The sequence below is a fragment of the Panthera tigris genome, chromosome C2 (genome assembly GCF_018350195.1).
Source record: "Panthera tigris isolate Pti1 chromosome C2, P.tigris_Pti1_mat1.1, whole genome shotgun sequence".
Taxonomy (NCBI): Eukaryota; Metazoa; Chordata; class Mammalia; order Carnivora; family Felidae; genus Panthera; species Panthera tigris.
Genome location: NC_056668.1, coordinates 48,735,744 through 48,753,487, shown reverse-complemented (window position 1 = coordinate 48,753,487; position 17,744 = coordinate 48,735,744). Strand labels below are relative to the sequence as shown.

Sequence of the window (17,744 nt, the reverse complement as noted above, 5' to 3'; positions counted from 1 at the left end):
CCAGATGAAGAGTGGGTAAGGAATGAGTGGATTATGAGAAAATGGAGTCAGCAAGTGTAAGTGTTTTAATGAAATTTGGCAGGGGCAATATACAATGGATTCAGTCCCCAGATGTTGCATCTAGGAAATTTGTGCTAATTATTATGACTGCTATGTTGGGAGAGACTTGACCAACTTAAAGGATTGTTAGCAAGGGAATTAGGAAAATAAAAGACAGTGAGAAGAGTGAACATCCTGAGAAGATTGAAAGAAGTGGTATTCAGAGGACAGTTGGAGGGTTGGTCTTGGACAGTAGGAGAAAATTCTTCTATAACAGGAAGACAGGAAGAAATAGGTGGGGATAGAAGCCAATTTATGCCAATATATAGATATGGCAGCTTACTTTGCATTTCCATTTCTGGAAATGGAATTAAGTCTCTTATTTTTAATTTGTATTTGTTTTTAAATTATGTGGAATACAACTGGAAGGATTGGTTTTGAAGAGTGAGATGTGACCCTTGCCTCACTACAGGAGGAAAAGATAAATGTGTCAGTTCACATGGATCATAATCATAGGCTTAATGAAGAAACCCCTTTTGTTGCTTTCCTCAGGGGAGGAAATTATAGGCCACATGATAATCCGTCATAACTTTGTTTTTTTTTATTTTTTTTTTTATTTTTTAATATATGAAATTTACTGTCAAATTGGTTTCCATACAACACCCAGTGCTCATCCCAAAAGGTGCCCTCCTCAATACCCATCACCCACCCTGCCCTCCCTCCCACCCCCCATCAACCCTCAGTTTGTTCTCAGTTTTTAACAGTCTCTAATGCTTTGGCTCTCTCCCACTCTAACCTCTTTTTTTTTTTTTTTTTTTCCTTCCCCTCCCCCATGGGTTTCTGTTATGTTTCTCAGGATCCACATAAGAGTGAAACCATATGGTATCTGTCTTTCTCTGTATGGCTTATTTCACTTAGCATCACACTCTCCAGTTCCATCCATGTTGCTACAAAAGGCCATATTTCATTTTTTCTCATTGCCACGTAGTATTCCATTGTGTATATAAACCACAATTTCTTTATCCATTCATCAGTTGATGGACATTTAGGCTCTTTCCATAATTTGGCTATTGTTGAGAGTGCCGCTATAAACATTGGGGTACAGGTGCCCCTATGCATCAGTACTCCTGTATCCCTTGGATAAATTCCTAGCAGTGCTATTGCTGGGTCATAGGGTAGGTCTATTTTTAATTTTCTGAGGAACCTCCATACTGTTTTCCAGAGCGGCTGCACCAATTTGCATTCCCACCAACAGTGCAAGAGGGTTCCCGTTTCTCCACATCCTCTCCAGCATCTATAGTCTCCTGATTTCTTCATTTTGGCCACTCTGACTGGCGTGAGGTGGTATCTGAGTGTGGTTTTGATTTGTATTTCCCTGATAAGGAGCGACGTTGAACATCTTTTCATGTGCCTGTTGGCCATCCGGATGTCTTCTTTAGAGAAGTGTCTATTCATGTTTTCTGCCCAATCCGTCATAACTTTGACCTCACAGGAGGTAAATTTAACTTTATTACCTCTGTAGCCATTTATTATTTACTCTTTCTAACAGTGGTTCACAAAGTATGGTCCCTAGACCAGCAAGATCAGCATCAGCATCCCTTGGAAACTAGTTAGAAAGGCAAAATTTCATGCCCCACCTACCAATTCTACTGAATCAGAAACTATGGCAGTAACACCCACCAATCTTTGTCTTAATAAGACCTCCAGGTTATCCTAATACACTCTAATGTTAGAGAACCACTGTGTTTGAAGAAACATTGAAAAGCAAGTAAGGAATTTCTTTAATGTTTTTATTTATTTTTGAGAGAGAGCCAGAGCACAAACTGCGGGAGGGGCAGAGAGAGGGAGACACAGAATCCAAAGCAGGCTCCAGGCTCTGAGCTGTCAGCACAGAACCCGACGCAGGGCTCAACCTCCTGAACTGTGAGATCATGACCTGAACTGAAGTCGGATGCTTAACTGACTGAGCCACCCAGGCACCCCATTCTTGTTTTCTTTTTAATAGACTTACCTTAGCAAATTTGCAAACAATGTTCTCCTTTTTGTTAAGATATGTTTAGTCTAGTATTGGAAAATCTTTTTTTTTAATTTTTAAAAAATGTTTATTTATTTTTGAGACAGAGAGAGACAGAGCATGAACGGGGGAGGGTCAGAGAGAGAGGGAGATGAGACACAGAATCTGAAGCAGGTTCCAGGCTCTGAGCTGTCAGCGCAGAGCCCGATGTGGGGCTCGAACTCACAGACTGTGAGATCGTGACCTGAGCTGAAGTTGGAAGCTCAACCGACTGAGCCACCTAGGTGCCCCAAGTATTGGAAAATCTTGATGCATTCTGCTTACAAACAATAATAATAGCCCATTACCTCTAACTATTTTCCACAAGAAAGGGAGAAAAAAAATCATCATATTGACGTCACAAGATCTTAGGATTTTCCTGAAGGCCTCTCATATCAGTCTTTTTAAAAATTTTATTTATTTATTTATTTTATGTTTTTATTTTATTTTTTGAGAGACAGAGACAGAGCACTAGTTGGGGAGGGGCAGAGAGTGAGGGATACACAGAATCTGATGCAGGCTCCAGGCTCTCAGCTGTCGGTACAGAACGCAATGCAGGACTTGAACCCACGAGCTGTGAGTTCAGGTGCCCCTCTCATGTCAGTCTTTTCAATATCAATATACATCTCTGGTATGCAGTTTATAGCTGAGAACTGGACATGTCCTTTTTCCCTTCAGGCTTCAAAAACATAGATATCAGAAGTCAGAGTATGGGAACAGATAGGGTGATGCTTGGGAGAGAAAGCTTAAAAAACCTTAATTTTCAAAGCAAGCATTTATCTGTAGCAAAAATGCTGATGTTTTGAAGAAAAGGAGAAACCAGTTTCTAAATATACAGAGCTGTTGGGGCGCCTGGGTGGCTCAGTCTGTTAAGCAGCTGACTCTTCATTTCGGCTCAGGCCATGATCTCATGGTCGTGAGATCAAGTCGCACGTTGGGCTCTGTGCCGACTGCACAGAGCCTGCTTGGGATTCTCTCTCTCCCTCTCTGTCTGCCCCATCCCCTGCTCTCTCTTTCTCAAAAATAAATAAAATAAACATTAAAAAATAAACATACAGAGAAGTTTATTAAAACACGAAAAAAATTAAAATGGCAAGATAAACAGTTTTAGAGCAAAGATAATCTCATGACCAACAACTGAGTTGAGTTCCTATACCATTAGTTTCAACTGACATCATTTCTGATGTGGTGGTCTAAAATATGTTCCCCAATTTTTTGACACTCTCTCTAAAAAGTGGAGCCTAATTCCTCTTCCATTGGATTTAGTGACTCACTTCTAACCAATTAAAAAATAAAAGTGGGCCAGTATGCAACTTCAGAGAGTAGGTCATAAAAAGGCAGTGCATTTTCCTGATTGCTCCTTCACCTGGATGATTCACCCTTGGAGAAGCTGACTGCCATGTCCTGAAGACACCCAAGTGACAAATTTCAGAAACTTCAGTTAGGCTCCTCTGAGCCCTCTTCTGGAATAGTCCTCAACCTTGGCCTTCTGTAAGGCTGCACAGTTTAGTCTCAGCAAGAATCTTGCTAAATCAACACCCCACTCTTGATATCTGATCATGTTCCTCATTCCCCACTCTTGATGTCTAAGTCCTTGACCTGCCTTTAGTAATAAGCCCCTTATCCTGATGTCTCCTCTTAGTAGTTTTCTGTCACTGACACCCTCACTCTGCTCTTTGTTACAAATTTCCAGCTATCTTTGCTGTATTCAGAGTTGAATTCATTCTCTCTTCCCTATTGCAATATCCCTAATTGCAACAGTTTTGAATAAAGTCTTCCTTACCATTTTAACAAGTGTCAGAATAATTTTTTTCTTTAGCAGAAGCAGCCTATGGAAAAGGTCCACCTGGTGAGGAACCAAGGCTTCCTGCCAAACAGCCAGTCAGGTTTTAGATCACTGCAACTCCAAACAATCTTGACTGTATGCTCCTAAGCAATACTGAGCCAAAATTACCCACTAAACTTCTTCTGAATTTCTGAACAAGAGAAACTGTGAACTAATATTTTTTGTTTTAAGCCACCAAGTTTTGAGGTTAATCTATTATGCAGCTATAGATAACTAATACACCTGACTACCAGATTAAATAGTAAATTGGGAGTTATGAGAAACATCAACTCCAAGTTAGTTAAGTGCAAGATAGAATAACTTTCATGGAAACTTTTTTAAAAACTTTTTTCTTTTTTGGTGCTTTTCATATTAAGTGCATTAAATGCATTCTAGTTAGACTATGTCAAAAAGGACTTCAAAGCTCACCTCATTTACAAATTGAAAAGTAAGGACTGGGAGAGAGTAACTGGTTTAAGCAAGGCTTCATTAAAAGCCTTCACTAACCTTTCCTTAAGCAAAGGTTCATTTAAAACCTGCACATCCTGATTTACAACTCAGTGTTTCCCGCCCACCCCCTCTTTATGCCACTTAAGACATGGTACAGAAAGAAATTTGAAATATGTCTTTCTGATAAAGATTTGTCTTAGTCTGTCTGGGTTGCTATAACAGAGTATCACAGACTCGGAGGCTTAAACGAATGTTTATTCCTCACTTTTCTAGAGGCTAGGGAATGCAAGAGCAAGGCACTGGCAGATTCCATGTCTGGTTGAGGGCTACTTCCTGATTTACAGATGGCTCTTTTCTTGCTGTGTCCTCACATAGCAGAAGGGAGTTCTCTGGGGTGTCCTTCATAAGAGCACTAATCCCATTCATAAGGACTCCACCTTTATGACCTAATCACCTTTCAAAGGACCCACACCTATCACATTGAGGATTAAGATTTCAACATATAAATTTCAGAGGGACACAAACATTCAGTACATAACAGGGATTATAGTATATGCTGGGTTGAAAAACACTGTGAATAGGAATATTAGAAATACACTAGAAATAGCTGTATCAGAAAAATCTGCATGTTGGGACTCCTGGGTGGCTTAGTCAGCTAAGCATCTGACTTCGGCTCAGGTCATGATCTCATGGTTCGTGGGTTCAAGCCCCGCATTGGCCTCTGTGCTGACAGCTCAAAGCCTGGAGCCTGCTTTGGATTCTGTGTCTCCCTCTCTCTCTGCCCCTCCTCTGCTCAGTCTATGTTTCTCTCTCTCTCTCAAAAATGAACATTAAAAAAAATGAGAGAAAAATCTCCATGTCCTATTAGATATGGTAGAGTTAATTCTTCAAGTGTCATGTCTTGTATGGGTTCTTCTCTTACCCATCTATGGACAGAGCTAAAGATAATTTGTAACCCCCTCCTTTTTCTCTTTTTAAACTTTTGGAACAGGGGCATCTGGGTGGTTCATTCATTTAAGCATCTGACTCTTGGTTTTCAGCTCAGGTCATCATCTCACAGTTCATGGGCTCAAGCCTTCGTCCGCCTCTGCACTGATAGCACAGAGCCTGCTTGGGATCCTCTCTCTCCCTCTCTCTCTGCCCCTCCCCTGTTTGTGCTCTCTCTCTCTCTTCTCCCTCTCTAGGTAAATAAATAAACTAAAAAAAAAAAACAAACAAAACTTCTGGAACAGCCAAAATAAATTTTTTTGTCAATAGTCCCTATTTCAACAAATAGTATTTCTATCCATCTAGTTGCTCAAGCCAAAAATCCAGGAGTCCTCCTTCTTATTTCCTTCTCCTTATTCCTAACCTCCAATCATAAAATTTTGTTCATAGCAATCACAGTATTAGTATTTAGCATAAGTATTAAGTAATTAAATATTAGTATTTAAGCATTAGTGTTAAATATATTAGTATTCGTAGTTAAGAATTGATATTAAGCATTTCTCAGAATACTACCAAAATTAATTTGGTCTCCCAGCCTACAAGCTTATGCTTCCTCTAATCTATTCTCTGAACTGCAATTAGGATATTCTTTTTTTTTTAATTTTTAATGTTTATTTTTGACAGAGAAGGAGAGAGAGAGTGAGCACACAAGTGGGTGGGTGGGGCAGAAAGAGAGAGGGAGACACAGAATCCAAAGCAGGCTCTAGGCTCTGAGCTGTCAGCACAGAGCCTGACATGGGGCTCCAACCCACAAACCATGAGATCATGACCTGAGCTGAAGTCAGATGCTCAACCAACTGAGCCACCCAGGCACTCCAGGATATTCTTTATAAAATGTAAATCTGAGAATATTCTCCTGTCTAAAACCATCCAGTGTTTTCTACTGTTATGAGACTAAAGTCAAAAATCATAACCATGGCCATTGCAGTCTTAAGCAAGCTGCCTCTGCTTATTTTGTTAACTTAACTTTCTAACTACTGACAAAACCTCTCCTTGACCAAATCTGAGTCTGGCTCCTCTGAGCCCTCCTCTCAGCTAGGCTCTGATGTTGGACTCCATCGTTGGTCCACTTAGTCCAGTTTTTGTTGTTGTTGTTGTTGATGTTGTTGTTGTCACTTAGTCTAGTTTTAGCAAGAATTTGGCTGTCAGTGAAAATTTCTCATTTTTGGCACTTGATCATCCTCTAGATCTGATAAAATTCCTCATCCTCCACTGTCAATGTGTTATCAACCTGGCCTGGCTTCAGTAAGAATTACGCTGAGTCAGTCTAGTAAGAATCTCTCTTATGCCTGATGTTTCTTTCCTCTTAGTTAATTTTCCATTCACTGATCCTCACCCTACACTTTGGCTATAATATTGCCCCCTCAATTGTCCTTGGTGAATTAGAAGTTGAGGCTGATCTCTCTCCCCAACTTCAAAATCCCCATTGCAGCAATCCCTCTTAAAGTCTTCCTTATGTCTTTAATAAATGTCATGAATAATTTTTTCTTTAACACAGCTCTCCCATAATTTTTTAGCTTCAGTTAACTGGACTATTTTCTCCCACCTCAAGACCTTTGCATATGCTATTCCTTTGCCTATGAATTTGTTTTCCCAACTGCTGTTGTCTTTCAAACTAAGCGTCATTTTCTCACAGACGTATTACCTGTACCCCAAGGCTGTTAGCTCTCATACTAGATGTTCCATGGCACCTTGAATTTCTGAACACTCTTCACACTTTCAATTTGTTGTTCATTGTGAACTCCATATGGATAAAGGCAACGTTGGTCTTGTTTGCTGGTGTCCTCAACACGTACTATTGATGGGGACATAGTAGACACTCAAATATTAGCTGAAGGTATGAGTAAACACTTTAAGTAAATTTCAACGTAAGAACAATAAATTCAAACAGAACACAAACATACAAAAATGGAGTTTATAATCATTTTTATGTTCACTTATAATTTTAGTATGGCATTAACAACATAGAAACTGAAGACTGACTTAGTGTTTAATTTCTATCAACTGCAGTTTTGGTGTCATTCTATTAAAACATAAGAGAGGTTTTCAAAAGATCCTCTAACTTGACTAATACTGTAAAATATTAATGATGGCGTTGACTGATGCCCAGCTCATCAATAGGCTAAAAAAAAGAACATATTCACTTTTCAAAAAAAGTAACAAATCAAACCTCAAGCCAGAATATAACACTGTGTATATTCTTTTCATAACATAATACTGCAGAGTATTCTTTTTCTTCTAGCATCTACATTCACAGCATTTCAGTGGGACAAAAAAAATCTTAGGTGACAAAAAAGTAAGTTAAGCAATTTGCTTTCTTTTTGTGGAGCTTCTAGTTACTATTGGCACTCGAGAAAAATTAATAGTTGTTTTGGCTTTCAAAGCTTTTTTAAAGTATTTAAAAATTGACTGAAGGCTAGAGGAAGGGGCTAAGTTGTGTTTTTCTGTACCAGCAGAAACCATAGGAAACTCCTGTTTTAAAACAGTAGCTGCAGGTTTATCCAAAGGCTTAGGGCTTGTCACCCATTCACGGCAGTGGTGCTTTATCCAGGCCAATAACTGAACATCACTTCCCAGCTGGTGTCCTACATGATGTTCAGAGTCAATAAAGGCAACAGCATATACTTTGTTCATCACTTCCCACTTTTTACGAACAAGTAAGTCCATAAAAACCAAGCCTCCGTAACCATGTACAATGAAGGCAACATCCTTGCCTTCAGTCTTTGAAATGAAGTAATCCCAAATGTAAGCCATGTGTTCTTCAGGAGTGTTGCTGCATCTTTTAGGGGTGCACTGGAGAGGTTGCTGGACAGATAAAAAGTTCTCTGCTGGAACCATTTTTAGGGAAGATGACCCCTTAGTTTGTGTTAAAAGGCCTTTCTGCTCTTCTTCCATGTTTAGGTCGATGAAATTGTCATTGGGGTTTAGCACAATTACATCATAATGTGCCTGCAATGCCATTTGAATACATGGTATCTGACTTCCATGTTGGAGACCATGATGTATTATTGCCTGCTGACTCCACTGACCAGCTCTAAAGACTCCTTGGTCTTGAAGAAGAACAAGAAGAACAGAACGATGACTTGTTAATGCTCTCTCACTCATGAAAAAGAAGCTTTTTGGTTCTTTATCAGCCTCTGGTGGGATATATACTTTTTGTAATTTGCATACTTTCTCCAAAAGCTCATAAATATATTGTTCAAGCAAATAGCCAAGGGCCTGGTAGCGCTTGCTGTTCCTCTCAAAGACATTTTTATAATAGTTAAAAACAAAAGGCCTTTGTGTCTCAGTGTGTCTCAATTCAGCTTTTTCATTGAAGTCATATTTAAGTTCTTCTAGTAAGTCAGATTGTTCAATAAATTTTTGGAAGCTCAGCTCCCGAGTAACTGGTAACCACTGAAAATAAAAAAGCAATAATATGTCAGTGGTAGAAAAAACTAAAAATATCCGCTTGTTAAATTATTCCTGTGGGAAATCATTCTAAAATTAAGTACTTCACTAATACATTACCTTTTAATCTAAATTAAGGACTGAGTTAAGGACTTAATCTGAGTTAAGGACTTTAACTCAAAATAATTGTGAATGATGCAAAGTAGTAAGGGATAATTAAGTATGGGACAATGGCCAGACCATACATAATGACAGAACTGACCCACAATCCATAGCAACTTGCCCAGGAAGCCAACCCCTTATCTACAACAAATAGCCCAGGAAGCCAGCCTGCTATAAGTCAGATTTGTATGAAGTCAGACTACTACCTCTAGTGACAATCCAGCAAGCTAAACAATAACCTCTGTTACAACTGGCCACAAATGGCCAGGACTTGACTAATAACTGAGAGCTTTCCTAATTTTTATCCCTGCTTCCAACTTAGGACCCATGAGAAAAAGCCAAATATGCATCCCTAACCAATCACACAGGATATTCTGCTTTTAGTTAGCCCACCTGCAGCTTCCCCAGGCCAACAGCCTCCAATCAGGACATACCAACAGCCTTTCTTATTTTCCACTGTAAAGCTTTCCCAGTTTTCTGCCTTCCTTTGAGTCTCTGCCAAAATGCAAGTGATGTGGTTGACTACATTGATATAGCTAGCACAGAATAAATAGGTTTTGCTTTTCTCATTTGGTTTGGCTTTATTTCCACAGTCAGCATTCAATAATTTTTGCTGTTAAATAAATGGCAGGGGATGGCAGTGGGGGTGAAATGCGAACCAGGCAGTACAGGTTATGATCAATTTATCTTACAATGAAGATATGGTATTTCAGATGTCTGAGAAGAAAAAAGTGGCTGACTAAAAAGTTAATTTAGACAGTTATTTTGGACAAAGCCTAAAAGGAAAAGAAAAGACTTTGAAAGGTTAAGTGGCTTGCCCTGAAGATTATTCATTAAATTATTATTAAATACACGATTGGGTACTGAGGTTGTCGGACTCTAAAATTCATGTTCTTAACTAATATATGAATATGTTCTCTGCTTAATTTCTTAACATTGACAGTGGTAATCCATGACTCACTTCCAATAAGTAGCAGTGAAAATGATTTTTAATTACACTCATGATACTATTAAGGCTTATGGCAAAATTAAGATGGTGCTTGCTTACTTTATTTTCTTAACTCTTTTCTCACTTTCTGAAACTTATTCTGATTCCCATATGTAACGGCTATGTTATGAAGGTGTTTGGTTGTCCAAACCACCCAACATATCTAGACTGTTCTCTATTCCCTCCTGTTCCATTAAAAAACTGTTTTCTGGGGTGCCTGGGTGGCTCAGTTAGTTGAGCGACCAACTTCGGCTCAGGTCATGATCTCGCGGTTTGTGAGTTCAAGCCCCACATTGGGCTCTGTGCTGACAGCTTGGAGCCTGGAGCCTGCTTCGGATTCTGTGTCTTCCCCTCCCCTGCTCACGCTCTGTGTGTGTCTCTCTCTCTCAATAATAAATAAAACGTTAAAAAAAACACTTTTCTTCTAGTGTTGCTGATCACAGGGGCCATTATGTAATTAATGTCTTTCCAAAGTGTAAATGACAGATAGACCTAATTATCCTTTAAAAGGAGAAGCCTTGGGGTGCCTGGGTGGCTCAGCCTGTTGGGCTGGGCATCCAATTTCAGCTCAGGTCATGATCTTCATGGGTTGTGAGTTCAAGCCCTGTGTCGGGCTCTGTGCTGACAGCTCAGAGCCTGGAGCCTGGTTCAGATTCTGTGTCCCTCTCTTGCTCTGCCCTTCCCCTGCTGGTGCTCTGTCACTCTCTCTCAAGAATAAATAAAACATTAAAAAAAAATTAAAAGGAGAAACCTCTTGGAGGGAAGGTGGGTGGGGAATGGGCAAAATGGGTGATGGGTATTATGGAGGCACTTGCTGTAATGAGCACTGGGTATTGTATGTAAGTGATGAATCTCTAAATTCTACTCCTGAAACCAATATTACACTATATGTTAACTAACTAGAATTTAAATAAATAAATAAATATATATATAGAGAGAAGTCTGTCAAATTAGATTGATTTAGGTTTAAACCCTAGCTCCAGATTTTCAGTTCGAGTGACTTTCAGCAGGTTCTTACCTTCTATGAGTTTCTTCATCTTCTGAGTTTTACTTTATGCTATTTAATAGTGATCCTTATTACTCTCTATCTTGCTACTCTGCTTTATTTTTCTTCATAGTCTACATTACCACTTAATACATAATTGCTTGTATATTTTTCAGCTTTACGTCTTCCCCCAATGTGGGGCTTGAACTCGTTAACCATGATATCATGACCTGAGCCAAAGTCTGACACCTAACCGACTGAGCCACCCAGGTGCCCCTTAATCAGTATTTTCTAACAGCACATAGCACAACATTTAATGATCTTTTCCACTTTTGTTCGGTGTTTGTATACTTAGTTGTTTGAGACACTTCTCAGGGCTGAAGAATGAGAGTTTGCAAACTGGAAAAACAAAATGGCACATAGATATATAAAGGATAGGTGGTGATGGGGTGAACAGGAGCAAGGTAGAGAGTATCTTCCAGAATGAAAAGCTAGATGATTTCTAGCACATTTTGCTTGGTTAATATCCTCCAACCTGAAACTCTCCCCTAAATTTATATCTAATTGTCTACTAGGTATATTGACTTAGATGTCAAATAGCCATCTCAAGCTTAACATGCCCAAAATACCTTCTTCAATCTACTCTCTCTACTCTTTACTATCTTAGTACATGGCAACTTTATTCTTTCAGTTGCTCATGCTTTAAATGTTCCTTCTCTCTTTTACAGTCAATCCAATTAATCAGCAAATCTTTAGGCTCTTATTTTTTTTAATGTATTTTAATTTTTTATTTTTTGAGAGAGTGCATGTGTGTGCAGGGGAGGGGAGAGGGAAAGAGAGAGAGAGAGAGAGAGAGAGAGAGAGAGAGAGAGAGAGAAAGAGAAAGAGAGAGAGGGAGAGAGAGATTGAGAGAGAGAGAGAATCCCAAGCAGGCTCCATCTCAGGAACATGAGCTCATGCCCTGAGCCAAAATCAAGAGTCACATGTGAAGCTCAACAGACTGAGTCACCCAGGCATCCCTAGGCTCTGTTATTTGAAATACACCTGTAATCTAATCACTTATCACCCTTCCACCTCTATCACCCTAGTTCAACTCAACAATAACTTTATCAAGTAACATTATCAAGTCTCCTATATAATCTCTTTGCATAAGCTCTTATCATCATGCAGTCTGTTTTCCACATAGCAGCTAATGTAATCTTTTCAAAACCTCTAAATTGGATCTCACACACCTGTTCAAAATTCTCAATGGTTTCCCCTCTCAGAATAAAAGATTAGGTCCTTATCACTGCCTGCAAGGTCCCACATGGCCCTTAGCTCTTCAATGTCACTGCCTTACTTGCCTACTCATCTAGCTGCATGATCTGGCTCTTAGCTCTTTCTCAGGTGTCATTTCCCACTATGCTCTTGCTTACTTCACTCTAGCCACACCTGCCCTTTTTGCCTCCAACTGTGGAGCAAGCTCCTGTTTAGGGCATTCCCCCTTACTATGCCCACAGCTTGGAACACTCTTCCTGTAGATATTTCATTTCCTTCACATTTCTGTCCACTTGTTATCTGATCAGAGATGTGAGCATTCTATCTGAAAGGGCAATTCTAATTCTTCCTCATTCTCCTATCTATGCTTAGCTCCTTCCCTTCTCTTTCCTTCCTTTCCCTTCACTTTCCTCCCTCTCTCTACCTCTCTTTTTTTAAAGCACTTATTTCCTACCAGCTGACATATACTTGCTTATTTTCTGCACCCCTTCCCCCGCCAACCCATTAGAATGTAAGTTCCATGAGAACAGGGACAAAGACTTTGTTTTGTTCACTACTGTATCTCTAGTTCTTGGAATAATGCCCGGTACATACTAAGCACTTAAGTATTATTGTTAGAAATCTACGATTTTTGCTAAGGGCATAAGTTAGTAAAGAGCAAAAGACCTCTAGTTGCATATACAGGAGAAAGATGCACACAAAGCTCTCTAAAAATTATAGAGGCTTCTTGTATAACTTTAAAGTTAATAAATGTCAATTTATTAATCATTCTTAGAGAATATCCTATGCATTTATGTTTTTTTCTTTTACAAATCAAGATGGTTCATTTAAATAAAGGAGAAAAATCATCAAACTGTTTTTAGTTCTCTGAGGATTGGGTTGGAACAAGATAGCTTAGTTTTAGGAATAAGATTATTAGAGCTGCAAAGCATGTTATTGATATTCATTGTTAATGTTTTTTTTTATAGAGAAGTAAGGATTTTCAAAGTAAAATGACATACCCAAAGTAACTCAGGCAGCTCTAGGAGACTGAGAGAAGATTCATTTTCACCGGTGATCTTGTAAATGCATAATATTTAACTTATTTCATTCATCTTCCAAAAATTTAGTGAAGGTATTTGTTAGACACTTAGTGTCTTACATCAAGTAGCCTAGTCATTTTACATTGAATGGAATAATGGAGAATAGTATATAATCATTAATTAGAATATTGGGGTGCCTGGGTGGCTCAGTTGATTAAGCGTCTGATTTTGGCTCAGGTCATGATCCTATGCTACATGAGTTTGGAGCCTCCTGTTGGGCTCTGCGCTGACAGCATGGAGCCTGGAGCCTGCTTCGGATTCTGCGTGTCTCTCTCTCTCTCTCTCTCTCTCTCTCTGCCCCTCCCCCTTCGTACTCTGTCTCTCTCAAAAATAAACATAAGAAAAATTAAAAAAGTAATAATTATTAATGAGAATTTCAAATTAGGTTCTTCTAGAAACCTGGATTAGGTGATTGACACAGCTGTTATTTTTTGTTTTAGGGATGGCTATTGTTTCTAATTATTTATTAAAAAAATTTTTTTTAACGTTTATTCATTTTTTGAGAGAAAGAGAGAGACAGAGCTTGAATGGGAAAGGGGCAGAGAGAGGGAGACACAGAATCCAAAGCAGGCTCCAGGCTCTGAGCTGTCAGCACAGAGCCCGATAGGGGCTCGAACTCATGAACTGCGAGATCATGACCTGAGCCAAAGTTGGACGCTCAACTGACTGAGCCACCCAGGCACCCCTCTAATTATTTATTTTAAAAATTGTAGTATAATATACTAAAATTTACTATTTTAGCCATTTTTAGTTGTACAGTTCAGTGACATTAAATAGATTCACATTGTTGTGCCACTGTTACTGCTATCTATCCATAGAACGTTTTTCATCTTGCCAAAATCTAACTTTGTAACCATTAAGGGATAACTACTCATTTCCCCATTGCCCCAGCCCCTAGCAAACCATTCTACTTTCTAGGAATTTGACAAGTGAGTAGTTGGGGCAATAGAATCACAGGTACACATAATTTTAATTAGCTTGATTTTAAGGAGCTCCTTTTCTCTCCAGGATCATCAATTGGCTTTACTAAGCAATATTTTACATTCTTCACAGATGAACAGTAAGCTTTTATGAAAATAAAATTTTACCACCTGAGAAGTTAGCATCTAAAACCGTGGTTACTCAGTAATACCTTATTATAGTGATTATAGTCCTTTGGTATACTTTGGAGGTCTTTTGTATATCCTATGCCATTAGGAAGCACAGAGTGAAGGATGCTTCACTCAGAAAATTTAAGAATATCTAAATGCTTTTTATTACAATGACCATGATTTTATTTATTTAGAAAAACAAAATAAAGAATCCTAGAAAACATGTCTTAAGAAAATAATTACTATTTTCATACAAAAGCAGATTATTCTCAACACAGAATGCAAAAATGAAGTTTTTTACTAAAATTATGCTTGTATACAATTCTATTTAGTAAATTACAGAAAAAAAACTAGAAAATGATAAAGCTAATGAAATAACATATGTGAAAGGTTCAAAAAAAGCAAACTAAATCCCTTCCTCCTAGGATTCCTTCTCCCTACCTACCTCTCCCCAGGAAAGACTAAAGTGGCTGAATTTAATGTAGCTGAGGTAAAGACACAGAAATAGGCTATTAGAAATAGAAAGAAAAATAGAATAGAATAGAAATAGAATATTAGAAATAGAAAGAAAAAAAGTTAGATGTCACCAAATCTTGGGTTTCTCAAATTTGAGTATGCGACAGAAGTTTCTAGAAAAGTTAAAGAAAAAAAAGTTTAGTTAACTATTATAAAGAGAAACATCTCATAACAACTGATGGCTAGTGTTGCCAGCCATCCCTAAAGGGCCTTCCAATGCTTCTCTCTGAAGAAGAGAACCAACTTGAACACAGATTCCTTCTATAGCTTTTTGGACAACAGATTATCCATCTACTCCTCAAATACCTAGAGTTACTGCAGGTTTTCATAACTTGTGGAAACAGGCCGTTCCACTGCAGGGCAGTTACAGTTGCTGACTGTTAAAAAAAAAAAAAAAAAGATATCCTTAAAACTAATTTAAAAAAAAAGATACCTTTAAAACTAAACAATCTTATGTATCTTTTCATGAATTACAGATTACTTCATTTATATGTGGAAGAAAAACTTGCTTCACATAAGAATTCTCAGTATTTTAAAGATAAAAGTCAATTACTAATGAAAATGGAGCGAATAGCAACATAACATAACTCCATGTATCTTTGCAAAGTGTAGGCTTTCCTGGAGCCCATGGTAAGAAATTCCACATTGTTTCTTTTAGTTTTTAAAATAGGAAGTCCAGATATCTATAGTGCCCATCTAAACCTCTTTACATTCATATTGTACTTAAAGTTAATTCACTTGTGATGACAAAGGGCCTTTTGCAGATTTTATTAAGCTCTCCTCAAAGAAATTGTTAATCCAGGGGTAAAACAAAGGGTTGATCAATTTCATACTGTCTCTTTGTCTTGAAACTATTAAAACCAAACCCACTGCATAGAACAAAAATAAAAATATAATACTTAATGTAATCACTTTTATGCACCTTTAATGCTCAATAAAGAGCCGTACCCATTAGATAACACCTGTCCATCCTCTCCTCTTATAAAATACTGGGCTGATGAATTTCTAATCTCAAATAATTTTAATTTGAAAGGTTCTATACAGTGTGAGTTAAATGTACATAAGCAAAATGACATTATCCCCAAACATACTAAGACAATCACTTTTTTTTTTTGGTCTTTCTTATTTTTAACATAAGAAACCTCTCACCTGAGCATCACTTATTTTTATGAAAGGCGAAATGAGGTTGACTCTCTCAAAAGTAGAAACTGAACTTTTAGTCCTTTAGTTGTTTGCAGTGCAGTTAACTATGAGACAGAGATTAATGCTCTAACAATAAAAATACTGGTCCAAAAGCAAATTTGAAATTCTTGAGCTTCAAGTTCATTTATCTTCAAACGTTATTTGAAACAAGTTTCAATTCAAAGGGACAAATTGGCTACACGGTATATTAGCAGAACGGTATATTTGTTTCAAGAAGTCTAAGTGACACATTTGCAAACTAAATAATTAACTTCTTATAATTTCATTTCTTATAAGCTAATGTCTTACTGCTAAACTTTAAAAACACTTACTTTTATGGAAGCTGCTAATTTGGGTGGAAATGGATAAGGCCTACTTACACTTTCCTTTTTTATGTTCCCATCTCTCAGCTCTATTTCCATCTTTTGCAGTTAATTTGTTTCCTACAATATTGGCAAATGAATTAAGCTGGTTTGATTCCGGAGTTAAATTATTCAATGAAAAACGTCGATTTATGAAGAAACTTAAAATTCAGCTATTTTTTTTCTTTAAACAGTGTTTTGCTTTGCTAAACAGAAATAAACTAGGGCCTCTAAATGAAACCCTTGTCGTGAATTTCAATCTCATCAAGCTCTGAAATATTCCTGCTTTTCAACTATTCCTGCCCTGTAAAACACTCCCCCGAGCCCAAGAGCCCAAATAGGCTTTAACACCTGGAGGCTTACCTGTACCTCAGCACACATCATACAGTAATTAAGGACGCTTGACTCAAGAAGCAGGAGACTGGGCTCTAGGGCCAGTTAGGTAAGTCCCTTTATTGGCCTTGGTCAAATGGGGAAAGGGGATGGGATGTTAAGCTCAAGTAGCTCCAAGATCCCTTCTGCTTGGAACATTCTAAGATCGTTTTGCCTCTGACTAATCATGTTTGAGCTGAATTATGTTTAACTTACTCTGATTACATCTTACACATTTAAAAAACTAATATGTATATCGTGGCCAATAAAACAGGGCAATTTTCTAAACTGATGAGCCCTTTGAAAGAACTGAAAAAGAAAAATAAGTCTAAAAATAGTCTGAGTTCATTGAGGACTGGGCTAGTCTCTTAAGTACTTTAATAATAGTTGAACGAATTCCAGTTTACAGCCATCCACTTTCTATAACTTCAGCGTTTTATGTTTTAAAAAAACTGAGTTCTAGTTTACCTTTTTTTCTGGACCTTTAAAAATGATGAGTGTGAATTTTAAAAAGAGATCCTCTTTATTACTATGCCATTTTTCCTCAGCTGACCAAATACATTTCCACTCCAAATGCTAAGCCAATGTCTAGGCTAACAGGTGGCTTTACCGTCTTTTTATTTCTGAGTTTGAGGACACTCTTGAGGACAAGTAGCTAGGAGAGACCGTGTAGTATTCCTTTTATTTTCATTTTTCTGGGCCACCTCGCGAGAGTCATTAAACTACAGGAGTTCCTAAAGTTTCCCCTTTTTCAATTTTCAGTCTACCCCAGCCTTGAAAGTAAACAAAGCCGCAGACGATCTCGGGCTAAAACCACGCACACAACCTCACTTTCCGATAGGTTCAGAGATAACAAGAATAGTACCACTAAATAGGCATTCGAGGTGGCAACCCGCAGAGAAAACAAGTCCCAGGAAGTGATTTCCGGGTGAGGTGGGAGGGGCAGCTGATTTCCGGTCTGAGGGCAGGCGACGGCTCTTGCGCAAGCGCTGTTCGTACTTTC

General features: G+C 38.2%; 2 protein-coding genes across 4 annotated transcripts in view; one reads left to right on the top strand and one right to left on the bottom strand.

Annotated features, from left to right (window-relative positions):
- Positions 1-7,286: 7,286 nt before the first annotated feature.
- LOC102970970 (putative protein FAM172B) lies at positions 7,287-17,725 on the bottom strand. 3 transcript variants are annotated; one of them, XM_042998698.1, is made up of 2 exons: positions 16,733-17,725; positions 7,287-8,750 (listed from the first exon to the last, which is right to left on the bottom strand). In XM_042998698.1, the coding sequence occupies exons 1-2, from the start codon at positions 16,751-16,753 to the stop codon at positions 7,656-7,658; spliced, it is 1,116 nt and encodes a 371-aa protein (XP_042854632.1). In that variant the 5' UTR covers positions 16,754-17,725; the 3' UTR covers positions 7,287-7,655. The 3 variants fall into 3 exon arrangements, with proteins under 3 accessions (XP_042854632.1, XP_042854631.1, XP_042854630.1); XM_042998697.1 differs by lacking the exon at positions 16,733-17,725 and adding an exon at positions 16,388-16,435; XM_042998696.1 differs by lacking the exon at positions 16,733-17,725 and adding an exon at positions 16,340-16,429.
- SENP7 (SUMO specific peptidase 7) overlaps positions 16,794-17,744 on the top strand; it is a 148,172-nt gene continuing 147,221 nt past the window's right edge. Inside the window, exon 1 of the mRNA XM_042998688.1 lies at positions 16,794-16,811. The gene's annotated coding sequence lies outside the window, so the exon portion shown is untranslated. The remainder of the gene's footprint in view (positions 16,812-17,744) is intronic.

Bases quoted from the DNA above. Each gene is read 5' to 3' on its own strand.
- LOC102970970 (XM_042998696.1), bottom strand. From the start codon at position 16,429: ATGGAAATAGAGCTGAGAGATGGGAACATAAAAAAGGAAAGTGTAAGT. The intron at 8,751-16,339 runs GTAAGTGTTTTT...TTTTATTTTCAG, and splicing joins AATTAGCAGCTTCCATAAAA to TGGTTACCAGTTACTCGGGA.